General features: G+C 40.4%; 1 protein-coding gene across 3 annotated transcripts in view; it reads right to left on the bottom strand.

Moving 5' to 3' along the window:
* Positions 1–25,368, bottom strand: part of LOC117480494 (RNA-binding motif, single-stranded-interacting protein 3-like) — a 129,655-nt gene that overhangs the window by 61,573 nt on the left and 42,714 nt on the right. For all 3 annotated transcript variants that reach the window (XM_034127840.1, XM_034127839.1, XM_034127838.1), the window contains exons 3-4: positions 20,780–20,838; positions 13,644–13,735 (exon numbers count right to left, since the gene is read on the bottom strand). In XM_034127840.1, the coding sequence (XP_033983731.1) occupies positions 13,644–13,735; positions 20,780–20,838 (151 nt within the window). The remainder of the gene's footprint in view (positions 1–13,643; positions 13,736–20,779; positions 20,839–25,368) is intronic.

The raw sequence follows: 25,368 nt of genomic DNA on the forward strand, positions 1-25,368 counted from the left end.
CAAAAATAAAAGTAGTATGTTATTCCCCTGTGCACATTTTCATAAACTAGGAGAAACAAGGCTCTAAATGCATCTACATTTTTTCATTCTTAATTGCTACGAACGTGTTATTTACCTTTAACACCATTGTTCAGGTGCTTCCTGTGTCTTTTTTCATCATTCTATACACATCCTGTTCCAGGGATTTGTAGGATTTAGCAATGTATCGATTTACCAACAAGCAGCTACATGTACAGTACCCTTGGCTGATTTTCACACAGTGTAATATGGGTGATTGAGCAGCGAAGGCAGGGTCTGTGAATTCTCTGGCTCCACGCTAGTGTGCACACGTGTGCATGTTGTGTGTTATGTGGCTTACACCTGACAATATTTCATCCCGATCAATGCCTTTGTCCCGCAGACCCGAGGCTCCAAAGCCGTGGCCTGTTGCCATGGTTATCTCTATTTGAAACCGGAGGGATTAACCTCCAGGGAAATGGCTTGGGAGACGGAGAGAGAAGGATGTGTGTGAGAGAAGAGCAAAACAAGCGGGGAGAAAGTGATAGATAGACTTAGTTTGGAGCAACTTACTTTGCTTTTAAAACCATTGGCACTGGATTCAAACTTAATATTTGGGCTCTCTCATTGAGATGTCGTTTTTCCATTGGGTGTTTGTTACAAAAAAACGCGGAATGTGGCCACTGCTTCACGATTTAAATTCAGCAAAGGCTTATCTTTCTCAAGTGTGTGAGTTTGAACCTTAGCCCTCTGGTTGAAGAATAGCATCTGTGCTTCAGACGATGCATTCAAAGCATCATGTAGCTACATGTAAGGGAGTTCAATTAATATGCTGGCGGAAAATAAAAGCATTTAAACTGTACCAGGTTTTCATCAGAAGGTGGCTTTTTGAAGATACACGTTCTTAGCAGTGAACGCAGTCTCTCTGAAGGTGTGTGTGTGTGTGTGTGTGTGTGTGTGTGTGTGTGTGTGTGTGTGTGTGTGTGTGTGTGTGTGTGTGTGTGTGTGTGTGTGTGTGTGTGTGTGTGTGTGTGTGTGTGTGTGTGTGTGTATGTTGTTGTGTGTGTTGCTGTGCTGCTCAGATGTGAGAGCAGAGATTTTCTCTGCATCTTTAGATGTTGGGACGAGGGCACAGAGGGGCCAGCTGACAGCTTGTCAGACCAAGGTTACTTACTTTTAGAAAGGGAAAACCAGCCTGAGTCAGCACATACTAAAGGGCAGCCACACACACACACACAGAAATATATATACACACACACACAAACACACAGTCAGGCAAAGATACATGCGCAGACGTCCACTTCTAACTATTTCATATTTGGTGTGTGCTCAAACAGACCCCCCACACACATTCAGTCACACACACATAAAACACACACACACACACACACACACACACACACACACACACACACACACACACACACACACACTGCTGAGAGGTTAAGTAGGCTCATTGCTGGAACACCATTGAGAAAACAGCAGCCTAATTACCATCATATCCTCCACCAAGGACACCTCATGACAGCACACTCACATTCATCTCTTCATTTTACCTGTAAAATCCCCATCCTCCCCTCTTACAAAGCCATTAGGCTCCAACAAGGGTTCTTAAACCCTTCCAGGCCAAATTGAGCAGCTTTACCGCCTCCCGAGAAAGAGGCTTAAGCTCCGTCATGTGAGCACCCACCACAAACCGGCCTGTGCTGTGTTTGGTGTATCCACTTGCTGGACCGTGGCTGCTAATGTCCGATTCGTCCTCTAGCCAGGATGTGGATGTTCCTGAAAAAGGACTGCCAGTGGCTTTCAATTGGATCATTCAAGCCTTTACCTTATTTTCAGTGTAAGCTGCAGCAAGAAGCTAAAAGCAACATCATTTGTAATAATGTACAGAATTTGCATCATTATCAAGACAACAAATATTATGTCCCTGACTTTTCAACCAGTGTCTGATGCTTAATTGACTCAACCTGCTGATTTACAGAACTGATTATACAGTAATCTATCTTATATATCCACAGTCAAATAAATTATTAGATATCTCAGCTTGTGTATGATCATGGTTGTTGTTGTTTTTTCCAATTGCATTAGTGAAACAATTGATTACAGATCAGTCTTCTACTGTCACAGAGATTTGTTTTTGTGAAACATCTGTAAGATATTGACTATGGGCAATATTTTAAATAATCATTTAGTTTAAATGCTCACGTTGTACATTTACTGTAAGGGCTCAGTGCAATCACTCAGTGATCAAGTACATTATTCTGCAATGCAATAATTGAATTCATTCGATTTATTAGAATGGACGCTATTTCTCCAATTCTTTGTGGAATAAGGGACGTGTGACAGATCCAAAAATGATCAATCACAATTTAGAAATGTTAATGCTGATTTATAGCTTTAAAAATGTATGGTTTAACACAGCTATTACTTTCTACAGGAGCAAGATGTTACAATATAAACTTCTAGCCTTAGGAATATAAATATCAAATAGTTTCAGTTTTTCGGTATAATCAGTGACAGGATACTCTTCACTTAAAGGTAGGGTAGGTAAGTTTGAGAAACCGGCTCGAGATACACTTTTTGTTATATTCCATGGAATGCTCTTAACATCCCGATAGCAATGAATATCTTAAGTGCTTTGACAAAAAATCCATAAAAAAATGTCATCTGTGGAAGCCGTAGTACTGTAAAAAGCACGACCAATCATTTTAGCCGGCCCGGCTAAAGTAACTGGATGGCCTACCTGCCTGTCAGCCTTCCATCTGTGCACAAACTTATCTTGTGCCCTCATTGGTCATGTGCACGTTCGTGTGTGTTGGAGGAGGGGCTCTATAAGGAAGTGGCAGATTTTCTCCGGTTGTGTATTTTCAAATTCTAGCGATCTCGAGCCGGTTTCTCAAACTTACCTACCCTACCTTTAATCTAGCGCTGAAAACAAATGTTCGCTTGATAGTTGTTGTTTTTAGAAAATGGTGCATGTGCTTTTAATATTGGTGGAATAACAGTAACTTATTTTGACCTATCTCACCCTGGAACCACAGATCCTTACCGCTGAAATACCTCAGTTTTAGCTTGAATTCAAGCTACAAAACAGCTCCCTTGTGCTGCAGAGACATACACATGCATGCAAATATCTCATCAGAGTACATTTTAAAAGGACCAGCTGGTGTCTCACTTAACAACCATCATCATGATTCTGAGCGCATCTCTGTTTAGATCGACAAAAGAAAACTGACCCTGAGGAACTCAGCGAAGAAACTTTTGAATGCAATGTGGATGTGTGATTGAAAGAAAATGAAAGACAGAAGAGAATAAAGAAAAAAGAAAGACAAGTGAAGAGGTGGAGTAGACAGGCTGATCGGCATAGCAAGAGAAAAAGCCTCATTGGGTTGCAGTGGGCATGTGCAGACTCAGACGTACTAAAAGGTTACAGCATTTGATTTGTGATATTCTACTCTGAAAGCTCTCTCTCTCCCTCGCTGTCTGGTGGAGCAGTTTAGCTACTGCTGTCCACAAAGTTTGATCGATGGCTGAATTATGCCATCGGATTGTGAATCTAGCCGACTCCGCTGTCTGCCCAATGATAAACAACAAACATGCCTGGCCACCAATAACAATGAGAGATGTGAGGAGCGAGCAGCCAATCAGAAAATAGACTTAATAGTGTCCCCATAAAAAAAGTGCATTTGAGTCAGCCTGTTCCATGAATATACTTCATTCATATGTTGCCCACACCATTTTCTTTCTCAAACCCTTCTCCTTTTCTTCTGGTCCTTCATGTCCTTCCTGTACTTCCTCTTTCTCCTTGATCACTCTGCAGTAGTTCCTCTTAGAGTTCAAGCTGCCCACTCCATATTCACTCCATCTCTCTCCACCCCTCCCTCACTACAGTTCGGGCTTCCCACACCAGCCCTGCATCAATCTCTGTATGCACCCCCCCTCGCTCCAGCAGCCCACTCAAAGGCTTATTCCACAGAGGGAAAGAATGTGAGGGGAGGCGTTTTATAGTGTTTTCCAGTTATCTCCGTCCTTATAGAGCTGTTCTCAGCCCAGCTCCATCAAACCAAGCACCACCCCCACTCTCCAGCTGCCTACTCTGTTCATTGCAATATTTCCCTCATTCCTCTTTGTTTTCCATCTTCTCCAGGGTAATGCCTGGGAGATACTGAATCTGAACCTTTCAATCCTGAATGAGGCAATCGCAGGCTAAAATACATCTAACTTTAATACAATGCGGCCCTGTATAAGCTCAAAATAAAACCCTTTGCAAAAATGATGGTCCCAATAAACATTTATTTATTATTTAAGGTATTTTCGTCCCAGATTAGGATTATAGTTTTATGTGTATTGTTCTGAATTCAAACATAACAACTTGATTTTGTTTAGCAAAAGATGGTTTAGTTCAAATAAGAACATTTGTTACGCAAAGTAAGTTATTACTTATAGGTAAGGTATATATGTAAATTGGTCTACGTTTACTTTTTGCCTCCCCTGGGGTCTCATGGGTGAAACTCCTGTGATTACCGCACCCACCCTTCCACCCCGTTCTCATCCCTATGCAAACTTACACACAGACTTTAATAAGAAACATGTCTGTTATAAGTTTACGGATATGTTTCCCATGAAATATTGTACTGTCTACATTTTGAGAGACCAGGCTGATTGTTTGATGTTATTGTTAAGACTATTGTTTTCATATTCTTGAAATATGACACAATGCAACTTGTATTCACTTCCCAAGATACAGCTTTTGTTTTGGAAACCGTCACATCAGCGTGTATTTCTGCAGGTGTTAAGACAAGTTTAAATACATACCACACTCTTAGTTGTTTCTGAAAGCAGATCCATTCAGCAGACGGGAGAGATTAATTACACGGCCACCTCTTAGAGATGTATTTGATTTGATTTAATTAAAGCTGAAAAAACAACTCTGAGTCGCTGTACAAACACATAATATTTTGGCTTTTAATTAACTGTGTTGACTCTGAAGTATTTGCGTGTTTAATTTTGTCCATGACCTCATGTCATGACATCCAAGCCCAGATGCTATTGTACTGCTGTAATATTTATTCTGTGGGTTGGGACCTTTATACAGTACAGTCTATGGTTGGGACCCATTAATAAGAAAAATCCATTAAAGTCTAAAACATTAAGTTTGCATAGCTTTTGTCTCCTTCAAAAAATCCAGTTCTGGGACACAAGTGCAGCCATAACCACTTAACCACCACCAAGTTTCCATTTTGCTCTGTTGTAGTACTGTGATGCAGGGTACTGCCACATTCCAGGCATATTCATTATGTACATTAGTACCTTAAAAACTGCAACTAATTGGTCGAAGGAGTCCCAATATATGACCTATGATAGAAGTTGCAGGTTTCCCCTAATAGCATCTTGTAGATGGTGACTTTTTCAGAAACATGCTTTGGTACACAGGATATGATTCATTTAAACATTTAAAGCTTAAACCATAAAATCTTGAGTGATTTAAACAGAAGAGGAATAAGAAAAGAAGACTCAAACTTAATCCAAATAAAGAAGAATTGGTTTCAGTTAAGTTATCCATAGGAAAATTCAACACAGTAAGAAAAGAAGATGCTGTTAAGCTACAGAAAGCATAAAAAAAGGATTACATGAATCACAATTCAACCGTATGATGATCTCCTGAACAGTATCTGACAGTGGGACTGCCTTTAGTTTGTCAACCTCTGTTTTCATTGGCAAATACACCTCAGAAGCACAACACCTGCTTACAATAATAACATTTTCATATTTAATGAACACACTGCATAAAGTATTTATGAGACAGCTTTTGGCTGAATATCACGTTAGCTATGCCACTCCAGGCAGGATGACACAACATATTCATTCAGACAACAATGATAGCAAAGAGGAAAAAAAGATGGTATAGGGAGAGAGAGAGAAACTTTAGTATAATATCAAATGATTTCAATTTTAAATGGCTTAACAGAGTTAAACTTTACAAATAATACTTGCCTCATGCTGCAATTGTTGAAGAGTCCAAGCAGGCTGTTTTTGATGTAGAGAAAGTTACAAATATTAGCTGATAACTTTTAGCTATAACACAGGCCCCTAATGAGAGCAGTCTAAAAAACGCTCGCCCTATCAAATGACTTATAATACTGAAACTATGTTGTGTCTCCTCATGAAATGCACAGTGATCATTTTACTTAGCAGAAATGGAATCAGACAGATTGTTTTAGAATATAAAATGTGTTTTTAAAAGCCAACTGGTCGCCAGAAACTCAAGACTAAATGCTCTTGAGTCTGTACTCTTTGTTTACACTGTTTTGTCAGCCCCTGTTAAGTATATTAGCTAATTACTACAATTTAAAATGGTTGCTGCAGCCTGATTTGAGTCCACATGCAATCCCTTTTGATGGTATAATACGGCAGTTAATTCAGCAAAATACAGAAGTGTCACCAGAAATTATCGTGATTACTGTTATTATGAGAAATATTTGTTTTCATTAGCAATGCCAGGGAGGCACATTAATCACCTAAAAACCCATATTCATCTTCATTTTCTTCTCCATCTCCCTATCTCTCACTCTCTCTTCCTCCCATCTATTCCTTTTCTTTTCTCGCTCATCCACTTAACTCCTCCATCTCTCTCCCTCCTCCAGACACACTAACATAAAAAGACACATGCACTCGCATGACACGCACACACAATCCAGGGCTGGTAATGCAGGGTTAATAAGATTTGAGAGCAGCTGATGGTTGTGCACATTCAGGCCAGATTACATTTAATCCGATTGGGTTTCACTCACTAGGCTCCCTCCCTCTGCTCCCTTCTCCCTTGCCTATTCTTTCCTCCTTCCGCTCATTGGCCTCCTTCTGCTTTTGTTGGACCAGAGGTGGTCTGGCCCTCACAAAAACACACAGAGGGGTACAGCACACACACACACACACACACACACACACACACACACACACACACACACACACACACACACACACACACACACACACACACACACACACACACACACACACACACACACACACACACACACACACACACACACACACACACACACACACACACACACACACTGAGCCTTTACTTTGGAGGTGCTGTGAATACACATGCACACACACGTCCTTGGCAACACTGTCCTCTACTCCAAACCCAACATGATTCATTATCTATATTTTACAATGTCAACCATGCCTTGAACAAGACACAAGGATGGAGCACATAAGGGAGGAAAAGTTTTAAATATATTTAAAAGAACGTGCATCCTTGACTAATTTAAATACTGTTGTAAGGGAACATTTCCTATGGACTTTAACTATGGCTGGATCGTTGCATAACACACATTTCTGTATGTTGTATGATATTTGCTATAATTTAGAATAATTATTTTGTGATAGTTTCCTTTGATATTGTAAGTAGATGGATGTATGTCCTGCATAAAAAAGATGACAAATTCCCAAATTCTTGCCCAATACATTTTTTGTCTACTGTAGTTACGCAATATCATACTTTTGTAATAATGTTCAGCTGCGTTTAAAGTACAGAAAAACACATTTCTTGGGGAATAGTGCTTATGTTAGCAAGCTAGGCTAACTAGCATTTCCTTTGTTTCTTGTTAGCTCACTCTGAGTGGCATACATAAGTCATTTGGGTTCTGCTAAATGTTGAATGATTTGAAGGGACTGCTAGAACTGGTGATGATCCAATTTGAAAAAGTGAAAAATACTTCTTGCATCAACACTTGTTCACTATGACTATACAGTTTGTCATTCTCCAGTGAGAAGAACACCACAGAAGTTGAAACCACATGTCCAAGCAACGTTGGCTGTTTCAACAAACATTTCCGATAATTGATTCCAACTCTTTCTGAAACTCTAAAAACATAATGACCACAGCTGCAGTATCATAACACTTTTTTACTTCTTACTCAAAAACAGTTTTAGTATTTAATATTCTGACAAGCTTGCAGGGTTAAATGCATGCTAAACTTATTTTCTATCACTGCATAACAACAAGCTTTTGTATCCTTGTAAGGCATATGTTTCAGTAGGTAAAACTAAAGGTTTTAAATTCACATCACACCGTAAAGCAGATGAAACATCACAGCAGCACAATAACTCTAGGTCTTACCATTTCAAATAATACTCTGTAACAGACATGCTTTAGAAAGCAGAGCGCCACCACATTCCACATTATATTTACTGGCTTCTAAAAGCATACTGTATTATATCTGGCTTAGAAAGGCAGGACAAAGAAATGTAGAAACAGAAAAAACATAAGAAAAAAGCACACACATTTGAACAAGCAGGGGTGAAAGATGAGTGTGAGGAAAAGAAGAGGTGAAAAAAAAGAAGGCGCACAGTTTGAAGAAAGAAAGAGACAAGAGAGTGATAGACAAGCAGAAAGCAGGGTGAGAAAGAGAGAGATGCAAACGTCTTCCTGTCTGTGTGTTTTTGTCTCCTCTCATCTTTTTATGTGTCAGTCGGCTCTGTTGTCGTCCTCTTCCCATCACTAACCCGCAGCTGTCACACACACACACACACACGCACACAGAATATAGGCAGATGCAGGCGGAACATCAGGCATCTGGCTCCCATCACACACACACGCAAGGAAGAAGGAAAGCACACAACTGGACTGACCGAAGGGTTTAATCAGCGTTGATAAATGACATGCAACAAAGTTTACTTTATGTTTGCGTGCGTCCTCTCTTTCATCAAACCTTCCTCTATCAACCCACACACACTCCCCCCCTCTTTCTCTCGCTATCCTTCACTATCTGTCCTCACTCAACCCTGTAACTAATGACTCTGGAGGAGGCATTGCAGCACCTGCTGCAGACAAACAAGGGAGGAGGGAGTGGGACAACAGAAAAAGAGGAGAAAGGGTGAGGAGGTTGGTGAAAGGGGAGGAGGGTAGATGAAGAGAACAAACTAGGCCAAAGAACGAGGGAATAAGAGGAGGTATGAAAAAAGAAAGACAGAGAAGGGGAAAGAATGTCGGGAGGGTCCAAGGACAACGTGGAGGGGAGAGGAAGAAAGGGAGAGAGGTGTGAAGTGTCACTGCCAGTGGTACCATCTCTCTAATTAGCATAGTGACCTTGGTCCTCTGGAACTGTTATTGTACACACACACACACACACACACACACACACACACACACACACACACACACACACACACACACACACACACACACACACACACACACACACACACACACACACACACACACACACACACACACACACACACACACACACACGCACACACACACACACACACACGGACACACACAGGAAAACACACACACGCACACACACACACACAGGAACACACACACACACACACGCATACACACACACACACGCACACACAGGAACACACGCACGCACACACACACACACACACACACACACACACACACACACACACACACACACAGGAACACACACACACACACACACGCACACACACACACACACACACACACACGGACACACGCAGGAAAACACACACACACAATTGCTCATATGCATAGCAGAGTGTGCATTTCTCTAGTGTTTGCGTAGTAAAAGTAGCACCTGATATGTTTTTTAATGCACAGTAATTTGGACCCGTCTTGTGAGATATCAAGATTTTACATAATACATTTAACTGGATAAATTGTTGTTGTTTTTTTCTGAAAGTTCAGTACGTAATTGGTTTATCAAGGCAGGATTCATTTTCAAAAAGAAGAAGTATATAGAATTAGATGGAGAGAAACAGACATATACTCATCGCATTTCTCTCTCAAGTAAATTCAATGGTGCAATAGGTAATGGGAAGTTTAGGTGTGAGGATGAATTTGAACACTAAGTTAAATGAGGATTCAGTGTGCGGATACAGAGACAGAAAGTGAGAATGAGGCAGGCAGACAGAAAACTAACTGTGAGTGAGCAGGCGAGAGAGAGGGGGAGTACAGCTGTAGCAGCAATCATCTTTCAGGTCAACAGTAATTACCAAGAAAACTGAGGAAGTGAGTGTGGGACACACACACACAGTTTCTTCCCTCTTCACAGCTCGGCTTGCTGTATTTTTCCTCTTGTCTCGTTTATTTCACAACCAAAACATGCACCTATCACAAAGAAGATGTCAGAGCAAGCTGCAGGGTTTATTGGATAAAGGTTTCTCACAGTGAATACAATTATATATACACCGACAGTCTAATCCCCTTTAACTGTGCAATCATTAATTCACGGGTAGTGTCAGGAAGTTGCCTATATTATGGTTAACTTGAGATTGGCAGTTGAATTTGTAGACCTCTGACACTCTCCTATTGCTATTTTAGAATATTTGTAAAAGGTAAACCCAGCAGGACATTGATTGTTTGGCTGTGACGCTGCCCGGTGTATGAACATTGATGTGGTTGATGAATCTGCTTATGCACAATGTACAATACCTGCAGGAGGGACTTTTCATTATCAAATCCTCACACATAATCACTCCTCTCAGGGCACGAACAAATGGCTAATGGTACCTCTGTAAAACAATACTTTCCCTCATGTGCCATTAAAGCCCAAGCTCTAGTCTAGGAAATGAGGAAGCAAGTTCAACTAAAGCCTAAAGGTAGCTCTGGAGACTTGCCGGTTGCCTTTAACTGCATTGCATCATACAAACATTTACGCTACTTCTGCACTATTTCGTAGTTCCTAAGGGAAGTTTCAAACATGTCTGGCTCTCCATCCGATGCAGCAGAGTATCAAACTTCCTGGTTTAATCCAAATTACCTCGATTTTAAGCTGAAGTGGTGACCCAGCAACTACCTGTTGCTCCCAGTTTAACTATTGCTCAATGATTATTGGAATATTCACTTCCTTTGAAGCCTAAATGATTACCCCAAATGTACTTATCATGCTTGTAGTTCTGTAAACACACGCTTGACTTATGTTTTGGTTAAATATTAATATCTGTACAGTAGTTCAGTTTTATTTATGTAACCTCAGTATCTAAAACATTTAATGACTGTGTTAACACGCTTTCCACTCAAACACTGATTCCAACTCTTATTACACCTATTTTTCACTCTAATTTAAGCCATCTCTTAAATCCCCATACTTTTAATAAAATGTGTTTCTCAGTTTTATATAATACAGCCACCTTTGTGAGGCAGTGAGGAAAACCACAAAGGTATTACAAGGTATTAACTCTGCAGCGTGGATAAGTGATGATATTGACTTCTTTAAGTGTGATGGTAGAAAAGTGAAGATATTGTGGAAATCTAATAAGCTCCATGTCTAACATGTCTACCTCCTTTGGTTCTGTTATAAGGTTCAGGTTAAGGGTGTGAGAACTGATTATATTTCCAAAAGACAATACAGAGCTTTATTATAAACTATTTGTAAATGTGTTTCTGCTGATCCTATTGCTAGTACTACTGCACAATGCATAAGATTAAGGATTCAGTCACTCTTGTAAAAAACTCTACCATAGTTATCCGATAATATTTAATTAATTCAATTAAATCCAAAACTACAATTGTTATGCATTCACACCAAACAGCCTTTAGTTTTCCGTAAAACAACAGTTTACAAGGCTATGAAGCTGTAGCACATACACGTGTTAACCTTTCTTTTTGTATATGCTGCAAATACACCACATCTATAATCTGTAATTGGGCAAAACAAATGTTATCATTTTTGGGTCTTTTTTTTGTGCCTTTTGAGGTAGTCAAAAAATAACGGTGGGTATCATGAAGCAATGAAAACCTACACATTTACGTCGAAAAAACTTTAAAATATTCTCTAAGATTATAAGGTCATACATTTGCGAGATAAAACTTGGCAAAGAACAGTTTTTATTCAAGTCTTGTTTTTCTGTTAATTTGAACCTCATGAATTCTGTGTTTTTCCACGGAATATAACCCCCCTACCGGGCTGCAAAATGTACTCCATTGTACATCTTTCTTTCACAAAAGCTTTTTTTGTCTCTTCCTAATGCCACCTCGATGCTGTCTTTAGTGGAAACGCTTATAATTATCAAGCCGATTAGAACAAACAAAAGTTTCACCCCCAGCTAACCTAGCAAACCTCAGCGTACTCTGAGAAGGATTTGGGAAATAGCATGGCAGTTTAATTGGTACTGAATGTGTTAATACCTAGACCAACCCCAATTAAACTGCTCATCTTACACAATGTGAGAGGTTTGAGCTGGAAACCCAACAGCATATTTTTGAGACTTTCTCATCTCACCCTGATTCAGGAAAGTTAGCAGGGACATCAGCATCTTGCAGCATAATTAGTTCATGAAACAGTAAGAAGTCAGTGTAATTTCATTTGGAATTGACTCCTTGCCCTCAATTCCTTCCCTCCGGAAAACTCAATCTCCAAGGAGTCGAGGGTTCTCCTCTCTTTAATAACAGCTAAACACATCAACACAGCTATTTCAAATGCCCCCTCAAGCCGTTAGACACAAAATAAGAGATGGAAGTCTAATGAAAAGAGGTTTAATAGAAGAGCAAGGCAAAGGTGGCTCAGAGGCTTGCTGCTGTTTAATTCAATGGGATGTTCCTGGTGCCTGAAGACTGGCCCATTTTAATTGCACTCTTCTCTCATTTATAAAAAGGAAGTATGCAGCAATGGAGCTTTAATGAATCGGAAAGCAAGGCAGGATATTCAGTGCTTTCTCTCAAAACCCATTGAAGGATAATGGGATTGTGCTGGTCTGGCCCACATGTTCTGGCACAGCCTTGTTCTAGCATTTGCACACACACCTTCAACTATAAATACAAACACAAATCAAACAGAACTAGTCAATTGAATGGTCAATATAAATTGTCATTGGGAGAATAGATTTGAGTTGGTTTCGCCATGCCCTCCCTTCTTACTGAGGCCATTGTAGTCCATTGGTAAACTCGATTAAAGCAGGGGGGTTCAATATAATTAGGATGGCGTAGTAATTATGACGAGAGCAAATGAGGAAGTCATGTCTGTGCAGGCAGGAGGACAGAGTGGATAGGTGGCTCAAAAAAACACATCCATTAAAAAAAATACAGGACTTTCACAGAGGGGATCTCTGTTTTTTACGTACAATACAAAACATGCTTAACTTATGAAATGTACATTGAATACTTAACCTATGTATGTTACTTACTTACCTATTTTACCCCAAAACATAACATTTTTCCAAACCTAACCAAATTGTTTTGTTTCAATCCACAACATTAAACATGTGTTTATGACACATACAAATGGAAGTGATCCCAACTAATAAAGGGATGATTTAATAATGCGTTGATAACTTCCGAAGATAATCTGATCCATTATTTTTTCCCATCTGTTTTGGGATTATGATCATGACCATAGCCGTTTACAATATCTCTATATGAACTCAATCAATAATTCCTTCATGACTGAATTAAAGCTGCATCTATGTCTCCCATGAATCAATGCTGATACGTAGAGACCATCCAGTGATATCTTTGTTATGATTATCAACACTGGTGTCCCAAGTATCATTAGCATCACAAATAACCTCAGCACCCTTGGGTTTCTTCAGACTTCACAGACAGTGATTATGTGTATCTGGAGAATATCAGCACAAGGAAGCAAAACACCTCAATAACAACACGTAAAGCAAACCAGGCAGTGGAGGATGAAGCTTACCTTGGCCATCTGTGCCTGGACTCCGCTGGCTTTGAGTGAGGCCACAGCCTTCTGGGCTGCTGCAGGGCTGTCAAAGTCCACAAATCCATAGCCTGTACACACACAGGGACAACACAGAAGAGGATGATGATGAGAAGGAGGAGGAGGAGGAGGAGAAAAAAAACAATAAAGAATATCGGCTAATGTTCTGAATAACTGAGCGAAACCAGCCGTTGTGTTTGTTTGGTTTTCAGTGCTGCATAAATCCCGTAAATGAGTCCAAATCAAGTCAGGTCACGTATTTAATGAAAGCTGCTAGTTCCTCCCATCAAATGTGTTTTAGCACAGAACATCAGCAGAATTGGTGTCATAACAGTAACTCTAGCTATCTCTTTTTATGATCCAAGAAATCTTCTAATGTCTGCACAAGTTTTTGTGTACTTTGGCTCTTTTTAATGAAATCATGTCGATGTTTTGGTAATGGCTCTAATGTGTTTCATTGCACTAATGTATGCAGCTCATCATTCATTCCCTATGCTATGATGTGTGTAGGGACGCGATGCTGGGGTAATCCTTTCCTATACATGTGAAATCTACATTTAATCTCCCACTGCAATGAGCTTGTTTCCTCCCTGTGCTTCATTACATCTGTCAGTACTCATGGGGCTCCTACAGTAGAGGCCAATACAAGTGACATCAAGAACAATTCTCTACATTTAATGCAGTCATTAAAGTGATTCAGACTCATGTTTCACGAAATAAGACACAAAGAGTATGAGCATTAGACGATTTTATTGCATCATGGTCTGCGTCATTGTGTGTGTGTGTGTGTGTGTGTGTGTGTGTGCCGTGCGTGAGTGTGTGTGTGTCGTGCGTGAGTGCGTGCAAGTTTGCTTTTGGAGCTGTCAAATAGCTGACGCTCTGGGGATCTAGGTCTGGGCCCTGCAGGAAGCACTGAAGGACAAAAGGTCCGAACACACACACATCAATCTGTACTTTCAGAAATACGCCCTGTTTTACTGGCTCGCGTCCCTAGGTCTTGAAAAAATGTCAAAAAGACAGAAAGAAGCAAAAGAGACGAAGTCTGTCTGCATTTTGAATGGCAGTTTGCCTGCAAGTGTGTTTGGTATAGCTGAGCAAAACTGACAGACTGTTAGTATAGGAATGTTTTTGACTCTAGGTTTGTGTTAGAGACTATTCAAATAAGCCGTATAGACACACATGCATTGAGCCAGAAAGAGAAATATTCAGAGCACAGCAGCTTTGAAACTCCAACTGTAGTTTTGAGTGTATTGCGTGTTGTTAACACAATTAAATGATCCACAATTCAAAAGCCTCATTACAATCTTAAATGTAAACATGTTAAGAATGAGGCAATACAATTTATTTTTCCCCTCTCACATACTTACACACACACACACACACACATGCACAAACTTCACTCCTAACATCTGTTCTTGTCTGCCCGTCTTGCAGAATCTGGAGCCTGTTCTGTTTTGCTGATAAGCAGATGATTTTTTATTGTTCAAAGGCAGCAATCTGCTTTCACAGCAAGATATGTACCGCACGCCCAAATATGTATATGTTGCTAATGAGAAACCCATAATTTAGCCAAAATAGGAATACACACATACACACACATGTACACATTTAATGTGCACACATGTACGACTGTGATAAAGTATGCAGTAGACATTTTTAATCTATATTTATCTAATTGAGGCCATACCAAAACAGTCAAACTAATTGAGCACAAACACACAGCATCCATCACTGGCCGGGCTAGATGCTCCTTTTTATTTCCAGAAAATGTAATCAGTTCCATTTCTCAAATCTCACACTGAAACTGTGGCTGGACAGTCTATGGTTTATTTAACAATAGACTGTCAAAACACAGTTCACAATGGATAATTGAATTACCACTGGTCCAAAACTTTGGTTGACGGCAGCACACATGGTTGTTGGAATAGACAGCTCCTGTTTTAAAGAGGAATTCAAATAATGAATACATCAAAGTCTGTTCATACTGTAGGTCTTGAACTGTTCACGGCCTGACTAAAACAAAAGTTGTGTGGCTCCAAAGGTAGCTTTGAAATCTAAAAAGGCCTCAAGTGATGTCGCTCTTGCACAGATTTTTAAGATAAGTGTGAAAATGAAAAGAAAACTCATGTAGATAGAGGTAGAAAGAGGTGAGCTTCACAGATCACTGTAGCACACCACTCATCTCTGCTTGAGGCTAGCCGCTTAAGATCATTTTACCACTTGTAATTGTTAACCTTGATATTTGTTCAAATCGTTAATTGAATTGTGGGTAATGTGGGAAGCAATATATGACTTATTAGAATAGAAAAAGACAATATTTATGGTTTTATTTTGATGCTTTATTTTTTAAACCGTCCATCAAGAGTATTACAATGCTGTATGCAATCCTAGTTTGGTGGAATACACTTAAAGAAAAAAAAAAGCTGTATTGCTTTTCTGTTTGCCAGCCAAAAAACTCACACACACCTTTACAAGAGCTCAACATATCATTTCACATAAGTAAGGTTTCTATTCATCACTGAGATGCATAAGCCTCTATGTAAAACAAATCAGAGTTGACGAGAGAATAACAATCCTGGACAGCACCTTGTCATTGTTCAAATTAGAGCAATTCATTTGTTATTTTATTCAACCACTTCCATTTCCTCCTTTTTAATATGTAAGCATGACATTCATTATGCATTATTATATTTGCGTTTTATGAGAGCAGCAGAGGGTTCTATGAAACAACAGGTCTGCATACAACATGCCGTTTTACTCTCCGTGAGTGGCCTTAATAACTAATGTTCAGTTATTTGAGGTAGATAGATTTGAACTGAGACTAAATAACAAGGCTACAAACATGTAATTTACAGTATAACCATTTTTTTTATTTGAATATTTACCCAACAAGGCAGTTTATGTCATGGAAGTTGAACTCAGTGCTTGTAATATTCACAATCACCAATGGAGGATAACATATGGTTAAGTTGATTCTTCAGAGTTGGAACAGAGCACTTACTTGTAATCGAATGTGCAGGTTTAAGGCCATTAAAGGCTTGAGACTTTAATCTGCAATGTAACCAAAGGCAACCTCATAGAGCTTCTCTGTTTACAGTGATTTCCCGATCAACTGTGGAGCTTATTTTAAATGTGTATGTAGTATTACAGTACCAGAGTCATTGTCTCAGGAGCACTGTTCATGATATCTTCTAAAAAACCAAATATTGAGTTTCTGTAGCTGCTGGCATGTTATCTATATTTGGCACATACTGTATGAGTCCTGTCTGAGTGACAGCTTGGGCAGAAAACACCTTTAGCCATACACCATTCAGCATTCAAGAGACGTGCATGATACAGACATTTTATTTCTCATCTCATTGACAAATTTGTTATGATAGAATATCAGCCTTGAAATGTGCCATTGGCTTGACTGTATTCATCACTCAAGGAGCAATCTGTGTTCTCTGAAACTGATGTGCCACTCCCTCCAGAAAGGTCAAAGGTCAAGTATCAGGGGCAGAACACACCCCAGGAGCTGGAAGGGATTCATTGTGTTGCTCAAGGACACTTCAGCTGAGTGCAAGCTTGTTGAGTCTGTGAGCAGATGCCTGCCTACCAAGCTGATTGACAGTTCCCCAATCATGTCGCCACGCTTCCTTTTAATTGAACATTTACATATGACCTGTACGCTAAAGCGTACTTCTCTCACGTGGATGTTAAGTGATAGCTGTTATTGGCACAATGATAAGCATATTTCAAGAACAAAAATGAAAATAATTTATCTGAATAATATAATCCTTGTCATTCATGCCTTGACCCACCCATCTGTGGCCTTATGATGACACAGTGATGACAATTCATCTTGCTCAGTCAGGCCCGACAAATGTAAAAATAAAAACGTTTTATTACGAAGCACACTCCCATGTGAATACACACTCACATGCGCTCATAGACACAGATGGATGCACAGATAAACATAATTATACACACACACACACACACACACACACACACACACACACACACACACACACACACACACACACACACACACACACACACACACACACACACACACACACACACACACACACACACACACACACACACACACACACACACACACACACACACACACACACACACACACACACATTTAATCTCCTGAGCTCCCAGAGTTCCTGGCCTTGGGCCATTAGAATGGGCTAACCGAGTACACAGGGAAAACGAGAGAGACGGAAAAAGGGAGGAGTGGAGGGACGCAATGAGTTTGGGGGGGGGGGATTGTGAGAGTGGCAGGCAGAATGAAAAAAAAATTGAAAGTAGAAAAAACAGGACGGGGGGAGTAGAGCTGAGAAAAGGCGGGAGACGTGGAGTCGGTGAGAGGGAGGGCGCTTGTCTTTGGGAAATGGAAATCCTTTACAATCTAAAGTGGTTTCCTCTCCCTTCCTTCCTCCATCCTGTGCTCTGTGCCCTCTCCCTCCCCTCCAGCTCCCACGCCGCTAACTAGAAAACTGTCAGTGTGTTTAACATTGAGCCCGCTACAAAGCTGAGGATTTTACAAAAGAAAACCTTTATTTTATTTCAGAGAACAAAGCCGAGGTTTTGCTTTCTTTGTTCACTGAAATGACAAGGCATTATCAAAAGATTATTCTTAGGATAGGGTTGTTTTTAGGGCTAGCAAACATATTTTTGGATATATTTACATACAGTATGATTCCAGAGACAAACCTTTCAGGGACTGGGCTTGAGGGGGTTTTCGAAGTGTTTGAATCATTACATCTCAGCACCCCACACAATTTAGATGAAATAAGACCATCAGAGAAATTGGGATCATGAGCCTCACATGACAACAGCTGTGCACAAACAGATCGAGCACTATCCCTGCAGACTGCAGAGGAAGAAGACTTCATTCATCTACCTGTCTCCTTGTCTCTCTCACTCGCTACCTTTCTCCCTTTCTCCCGCTGCAGAATCTTCCTGAAAAGCAGAGGCTGTGTGCTAAATCATCAGTTTCAACGGGACCCCCTTCCTTTTCTGTCAGCCCCGGGTTATTTTTACCCCCACCCTCCATCCTCCCATCCATCCCTCCCTTTCCCTGAGAACTCTCTGTGCCAATTTGTACTCTCTTAGTCACGCTAAGCACTTATCTTGTCCCCACTGAATGCCTCTGCAATCAAACCAACACTTATCCGGTTGTAAGGCATTCTAATGGCCGCCTGATAATGAAACTCCTTCATTGTGAGTTAACAACTGGCTGAGAGATGTATGAAGTCGACATCACAAGCAGTCAAATTGCTGATGAGGGCCACGGCCTAAAATCGCCTATGCTGCTTCAACTGCAGATGCTGCATTCTAAGCATTGTGTGCATGAAATAATAAGCGTACATTTACAGCTGCATGTATCAGTTTGCATTTTTAAATATGTGTTAAATATTTATAAGGCCTTGTCTGGAGTATATCCAGAGTATAGTGCCAGAACCGGTGCCAAGGATACCCCTATTCACTTTCAAACACACACTGTCACAAGCACACAGGTTCACTGCTTTGACAAAAAAAACACTCTTATATAAGGGACACTGTAGGTCTTTAGCAAATGTTACCCATATCACTATAGATCTACACAGGCACAACCAGGATATTCTCTCCATGATTTGTTTACAATAGAACAAAAATAGAATATAATCACTTTAAAGCAGATGAAGGTTGGTTTTGGTTTAATTTATAAGCACCACATGGCCTTAGCAATTGCAATGTGCTCTTGAGGTAAAACAGATCATTTGCATTGGTAAATCATACTCAAACAAAGAAGCGTGAAGCCATAATTGGCAAACATAATAATCATGAGCTGGACCACTGAGGTTGTATTGATTCAGGTTTTTAAACTCCATTTTAAGTAACAGCAGTGAAAAAAATTAATGAGTTGAGAAAGTGGAAGAAAACTGATAATTATCACTGGGTTTATAAAATATTCTCCCTTCTGTTCGGCTGTGATGTAATGATGTTAGGCATTTCAATACGCTTTCAGAGGATATTTGATCATTTAATGCCAAAGCAGGTGATGGAATCATCACGATTTTAAGATTTATACAACTAAAGTTTTTAAGATTTCTCAGAAGAAGAGTTAATAAAGTTTGTTGCTCATATTATTATGTTGAGACAGGCAGGACTGCAATAATTGACAAAAAAAAAAAGTTTATCTTCGGTAATCAGAGCAGATGAAGTCTTGAATAGCATTAACATATTTTCCTTCGCTATCATCTGACTGGGTATCCCTTCACTCATGCTATTGAAGCCGATGCTCTGATTACAGGGCATGTGTGCTGTTGTCCTAAACCCCTGTCAGCGTACCTTTGAGTACAGCCCCGGCAGATGAGCAGCAATCATGCTGAACACATGCTCTTGTGTGCCTCTTCAAAAACAGACGACTACAATCATATTGATTAGTGCTTTGTTCAGACCACTCCAACAATCAAGCAGACCCTCATCGGAAGACACTCGAGTGAGCCCCTTTCACCACAGAGACCATTTGAAACATATTGTGTTCTGTTCTCGGTTTTGATTTGGCCGATGACAACAATGCTAACATCTTGATTTCAAAAGCTGTTTAACTCTGAGTATCATTCGGGTGCAATCCTGAAATCATCATCATAGAGAAGTTAAACAAAATCAAGATACAGCAGTGCGGCTCTCAGATACAGTAGATTACAGGATCACAGGGTTATTATGGCAGTCAATACCGGTGTGTATATACAATACAACACACACCCTTTCCACATAGCTAGACACAGTACTGACTTTGTTCAACAGTACAAGTTATTATAAAATAACTAACTTTTTATTTGATGTCACACTTGCTGTGTTGAAACATTTAAGCCCATTGTAAAAGCCTATGGGCATTGATTCATTGGGGATGTTAAAAATGGGAGTCATACCATAAAAACCACTCCCCAGGGCGCACCAATGGGTCTACTGGTAAGTTCACATGTTAAAATTAATTTTAAACTGATTTTTGGTTTTCCAGACTCAAATCTCATTTTAGAATCTGCGCTGGTGAACAGAATACAAATGTGTACAGTAACTTCGAAAGGCTTGAGATAGCCAAAATGAATCAGGGCAATAAAATCACTCACCTTTGCATTGATTGGTGTTCTTGTCCAGGATGGCCTTCGTTGATACAATCTTACCATATCTGTAAAAACAACAATGAAATATTCTGATTAGTTGTTGTAAAAGTTTTGCTATTTTTAACATCTTGATAAATAAATGGGTGAGTTTTGTATAAAATCTCAGTCTGACATATTTTCATTTATTCATCCACTAATTGGGTCCAGAAATATTCAAACAACTTGATTGCAATGATTCTGTTATACAGCCATCCATGGTCCCCATGAGAGGACGAATCTTTATGAACCAATGATCGCCTGTCTTTTTATCCAGCGCCACCATGAGGTTCACATTTTGCGAATTTGAGTGAAGTGCCTTGACAAGTATTGGATGAATTGACATGAACTTTAGCAGAGACATCATTTTCACCACAGGAGGAAAGAGAATCATGTTAACTTGTCATCCAGACTGAGGACTGGACATCGAAGCAGAAGGAATTGACATGCAAAAATTAGAAGCTTTGCAGCATTCAAATGTTAAAACGTCAAAATGTCCGGTAAGCACTTTTTTGACCAAACTTCTGCAGAATTATTAACATTCCCATCTTCCTCAGATTGGTTTTGTTTTAAGTGCTTGTTATAAAATGTTAGCATGCTTACATTCCAAACCAAGACATGACATTTGGGAATATTCTTGCTCTACATCAGTGTGAGCATTGTCGTAGTGTGTTGCCAAGCTTGCCGTAGCATTTAGCCAAAAGCACCACTGTGCAAAAGTAGAACACAGTAGTTTCTAAATTCAAGAAATGCTACCTCCTCTGAGAGAATATATATATATTTTTTTTTTACTTTGAATCCAAGAGGATCAAATAAAATAAAATAAAAAAACTATTTCTCAGACGGTCTGCAAGAGACTCCACCTTATCACAGTTACATTTTTGTATCTATGCTTCCATCTATCCATTCAGTCCTTATCTATTTCAAATCCCCCCAAAGCCCTCAGAACACAGACAGCAACGTCTCATAAATGATGAGTATAACAAGACATATGTGAGGCAGCCAACCCTGCTTGGAGGGCCTATAGGAGAGAGACATACAACCTCCATTCCTCTCAATCTGCTCTGCCAACTCTAACGTCTGTCCGTTCCACTACCTTCCTCTCCTTCTTGAGTTTGACACCTCTGCCTCTCTCGTTGTCATCTTCCCTTAATCCCCTTCCATCCCACTTCCATTCTCCAGCTCTGTGTTCTCAGAGAGAAGTTAATAATGTCTCTTATCAGCCCAGTCTTTCAGTCTTCCTGGAAAGAGAGGGGAGAAAAAACTGAGAAGGTATGAAGAAAGAGACAGAGAGGGGGGGGGGGGGGGGGGCGGAGTCTGACTGAGATCAGCCTGGATCACTGCATAGCTCTGTGGATGAGACTCTTTCATTAATGTTTTTACACTGCTGCACAATGACTGGCTGGCTGGCCGAGAGACTATCAAACAGATTGACAGACTGACAAGCTGGCTGACTGGCTAGCGGACCGGAGTCAGGTGAGGGATGGAAGCATATTTCCTAATCCCTTTTAGAGAAAAAGAGAGAACAACCAGTCAACAAGAAATAGAGAAATCAGGAGAAGATGCAGGAGGGGAGGTTACTTGCAGAGAGAATGAATAAAATGAGGGGAGGGGGGGGGGAGAGAGACTCGGAGGAATGAGAAATAGATGAGGAGAGGGAGAGCAGTCAGTCAAAAGATAAAAAGAGACACTGAAGGCAAGGAGGAAGCGAGGTAGTCAGGGAGCGATAGGGAGATAGTAAGAGGTGTTTAATAAAGAAGAGATCATTTAGTTGTCACCATCAGGAGAGACTGTCGGGGAGAAGAAGAGAACAGAGACTCGCTCGCCTGACAGCTTCACATCAAACCCTATTGGGACGGGAGGCTTTGGAAATAAAGACAGACAAAAGGCTTTTAAAGACTGTTATCACACATAACGCATCAGCTGAGCGCCTTATGATCTTAACATTGTTAGAGGGAAAACCAATGCTGATTGTGTCAGAAAACAACGTTCAATTTTAACACATTTTCCTGCAATTTCATTCTGAAAGCCTAAAATCAAAACCTTTGTTTGGTTTTATTCTTGCAAAGTCATGGCTGTGGTTAAACAAGGTATTTGCCCTGCAGATTGGGGAGTAATTCAACTGTTGCAGAAGAAAAAGAACACTGAAAAAACAAGGCAGGACTTATCGCCCACACACATACGCAAAGACAAACACACATGTGGACGCACACGCGACTCAACGCATCGGATCAAAAGCACTAAGGCGGTGATCACACACATTACGCACACCATCTGGCAACACCCAGCTCTTTGTTGACTTCTGCCTCGGTGTGATGCAAACTTCATGTGTTTGTGTGTGTGTGTGTGAGAGTGAGTGTGCCCGGTGACTGCGGTGAGTGAGTATGAATGCATGAAAAAGATCTTATGCACCATCGGTGTTTTGGCAGGTTGTTTTTCCCGGTAGAAAAGTGAAACATTTCCAGACGGTTAGTGCAAAGAGAGAGTGAGAAAGACAAAAAGAGAGAGGAACCTGGCCTGACACATTAGTAATCTTGAAAAAAACATGTTGCCAGTTGTCACAAAATGGAAAACAAACAGTGTGTATATCCAATGCTTCCAAGTTGCTGTGTTTGTTTGTGTGTCATGTGAGATCAATGTGTGACGTCAATGTATAAATCCACCTGTTTATTCTCCAGTTACAATATGTAGCTGGAGTGAAACAGAGAGGAAAGAGGGATGACACCATGGCCTTGGGGAAATGTCAAATTACAACAACACTGCACCATCCAAAATGGTGGCCTTTGTTTCTGAGGTAAAATTCCATTTGATCCAGACAGCTGCAGCAATCTGCTACTGCGATGAAGAAATGGAAACAAGTATTGATAATAGATCAGATGATGAAGTGAGGACGTAAAGCGGAGCATGGAATCAGAGGAGAGGGAAAGTTCAGAATGTCCTGTTCCGTTTAAAAGTCCCGACAGGAGTTATTTTATTGATTCCAGCAAAAGATGGGGTTACGTGAAATAACATGGACTTGTGCTTGACCCAACGGCAGGGACACAGGAGACACAACTCAAATACTTAAAAAAGTAATGCTACAATAATGGTAATGCTACGAGTGTTTTTGTAATCCATTGCTCTCCATTGTGCAAGAAACAGTAAGTTAATAGGGGCTGAGTATGTCATTTGTTTCAAAGTGTGAAGCAACACTGGAGCAACTTTCCAACATGCTTGACAAATTGATATAAACCACAGCTACATCTGTAGTTCCGTAAACTCACTTTTTTTCTTCTGTGATTTATGAAAATATGAGGCTCGTCATTGTATAAACAGAATGACATGGGACTTTCAGGTCTGCTATGTCTATTCCCATTTTATGTCTTCCCATCCTTTAACAGTTCCATCAGTATGACATCACTTTTACTCCCAATCCAGATTCCCTGTGCGCACAACCGTGCTTATACTCCAAGATTTTACACTTTTCCTACACTGCTGGTATTTTAGGAATTCAGAGAGAAAACCATATTTGTTCATCTTTAGACAACCCTGCTGAAGGATTTACTTTGTGTTTTAAAGTTGTTTTTTATATCATAAAGTACTCACCCAGGAGTATCTCTCTATTGCGTTTGGCTTCATAGCACTGCTACAAAGCCAGCAGTACTTTCCCAGAGAAGAGCTTTCAAGACAAGCTAGGTGTCTTTTTCAACAAATGGAAAGTCCTTAGATTCTTTGCCAAAACTCATCTTTAGATTTGTTTTTTTCGCCTTCCAAGATATCCAATGCAAAAAGAACAGTAAGACCTCTGAAATTGACAGTATTTTCCAGACTGTCAGGATTCAAGGAAGAATGTCAATGTGAAAGTCAGTGCGCCAAATTCTGGCAAGCATGACACTTTCTGTATGCACCCTGGTTGTGTGCTTAATATGTGTTTGTGTGTTTGTGAAGTGTTAATGACAGTCCTCAGAGGGCCCCCCAAACGTCAGATCTGTGTTTTCATTTCCTTGTGGAGCCCAGTCAGCCTATGGATGCTCACCGTTTGATGTCTACTGAACCACAGTTGCGACACACAAACACTTGCATCATTCCTACATCTCTCCAGGATGTCTGTGAGTGTATACATAATGTATACGTGCATGTTCTGTTTGTTTGTAAGTTGTGTGCTTTCTGTCTAAGGCTGTGTATGTGTTTGAGTGTGTGTGTGTGTGTGTGTGTGTGTGTGTGTGTGTGTGTGTGTGTGTGTGTGTGTGTGTGTGTGTGTGTGTGTGTGTGTGTGTGTGTGGGTGGGTGGGTGTGTTTGAGCATACACGCAGGTTGGTCTCTGTGTGTGGTATCCAGTAATTGGGGATCCGATGCAGCTGTCTTGTCTCTAACACTTCCCTCATTTTTCCCCTTCTCTGCCAGTTAGACTCAGGCGAGCACAGAGGGAGGGACCGAGGGAGTGCAGTGCTTCAGAAGTCTTCCAATTCATTATCCATATGTTGTTTGAAATGTGCGGGCCTTATAAAGAAATTACGTTTTTGGAATGTTTCCATGAAAGGCTATGAGCTGTGAATTGAGAAGATAGCTCGACATGCTAT

Source organism: Trematomus bernacchii, unplaced genomic scaffold (genome assembly GCF_902827165.1).
Source record: "Trematomus bernacchii unplaced genomic scaffold, fTreBer1.1, whole genome shotgun sequence".
Classification (NCBI taxonomy): Eukaryota; Metazoa; Chordata; class Actinopteri; order Perciformes; family Nototheniidae; genus Trematomus; species Trematomus bernacchii.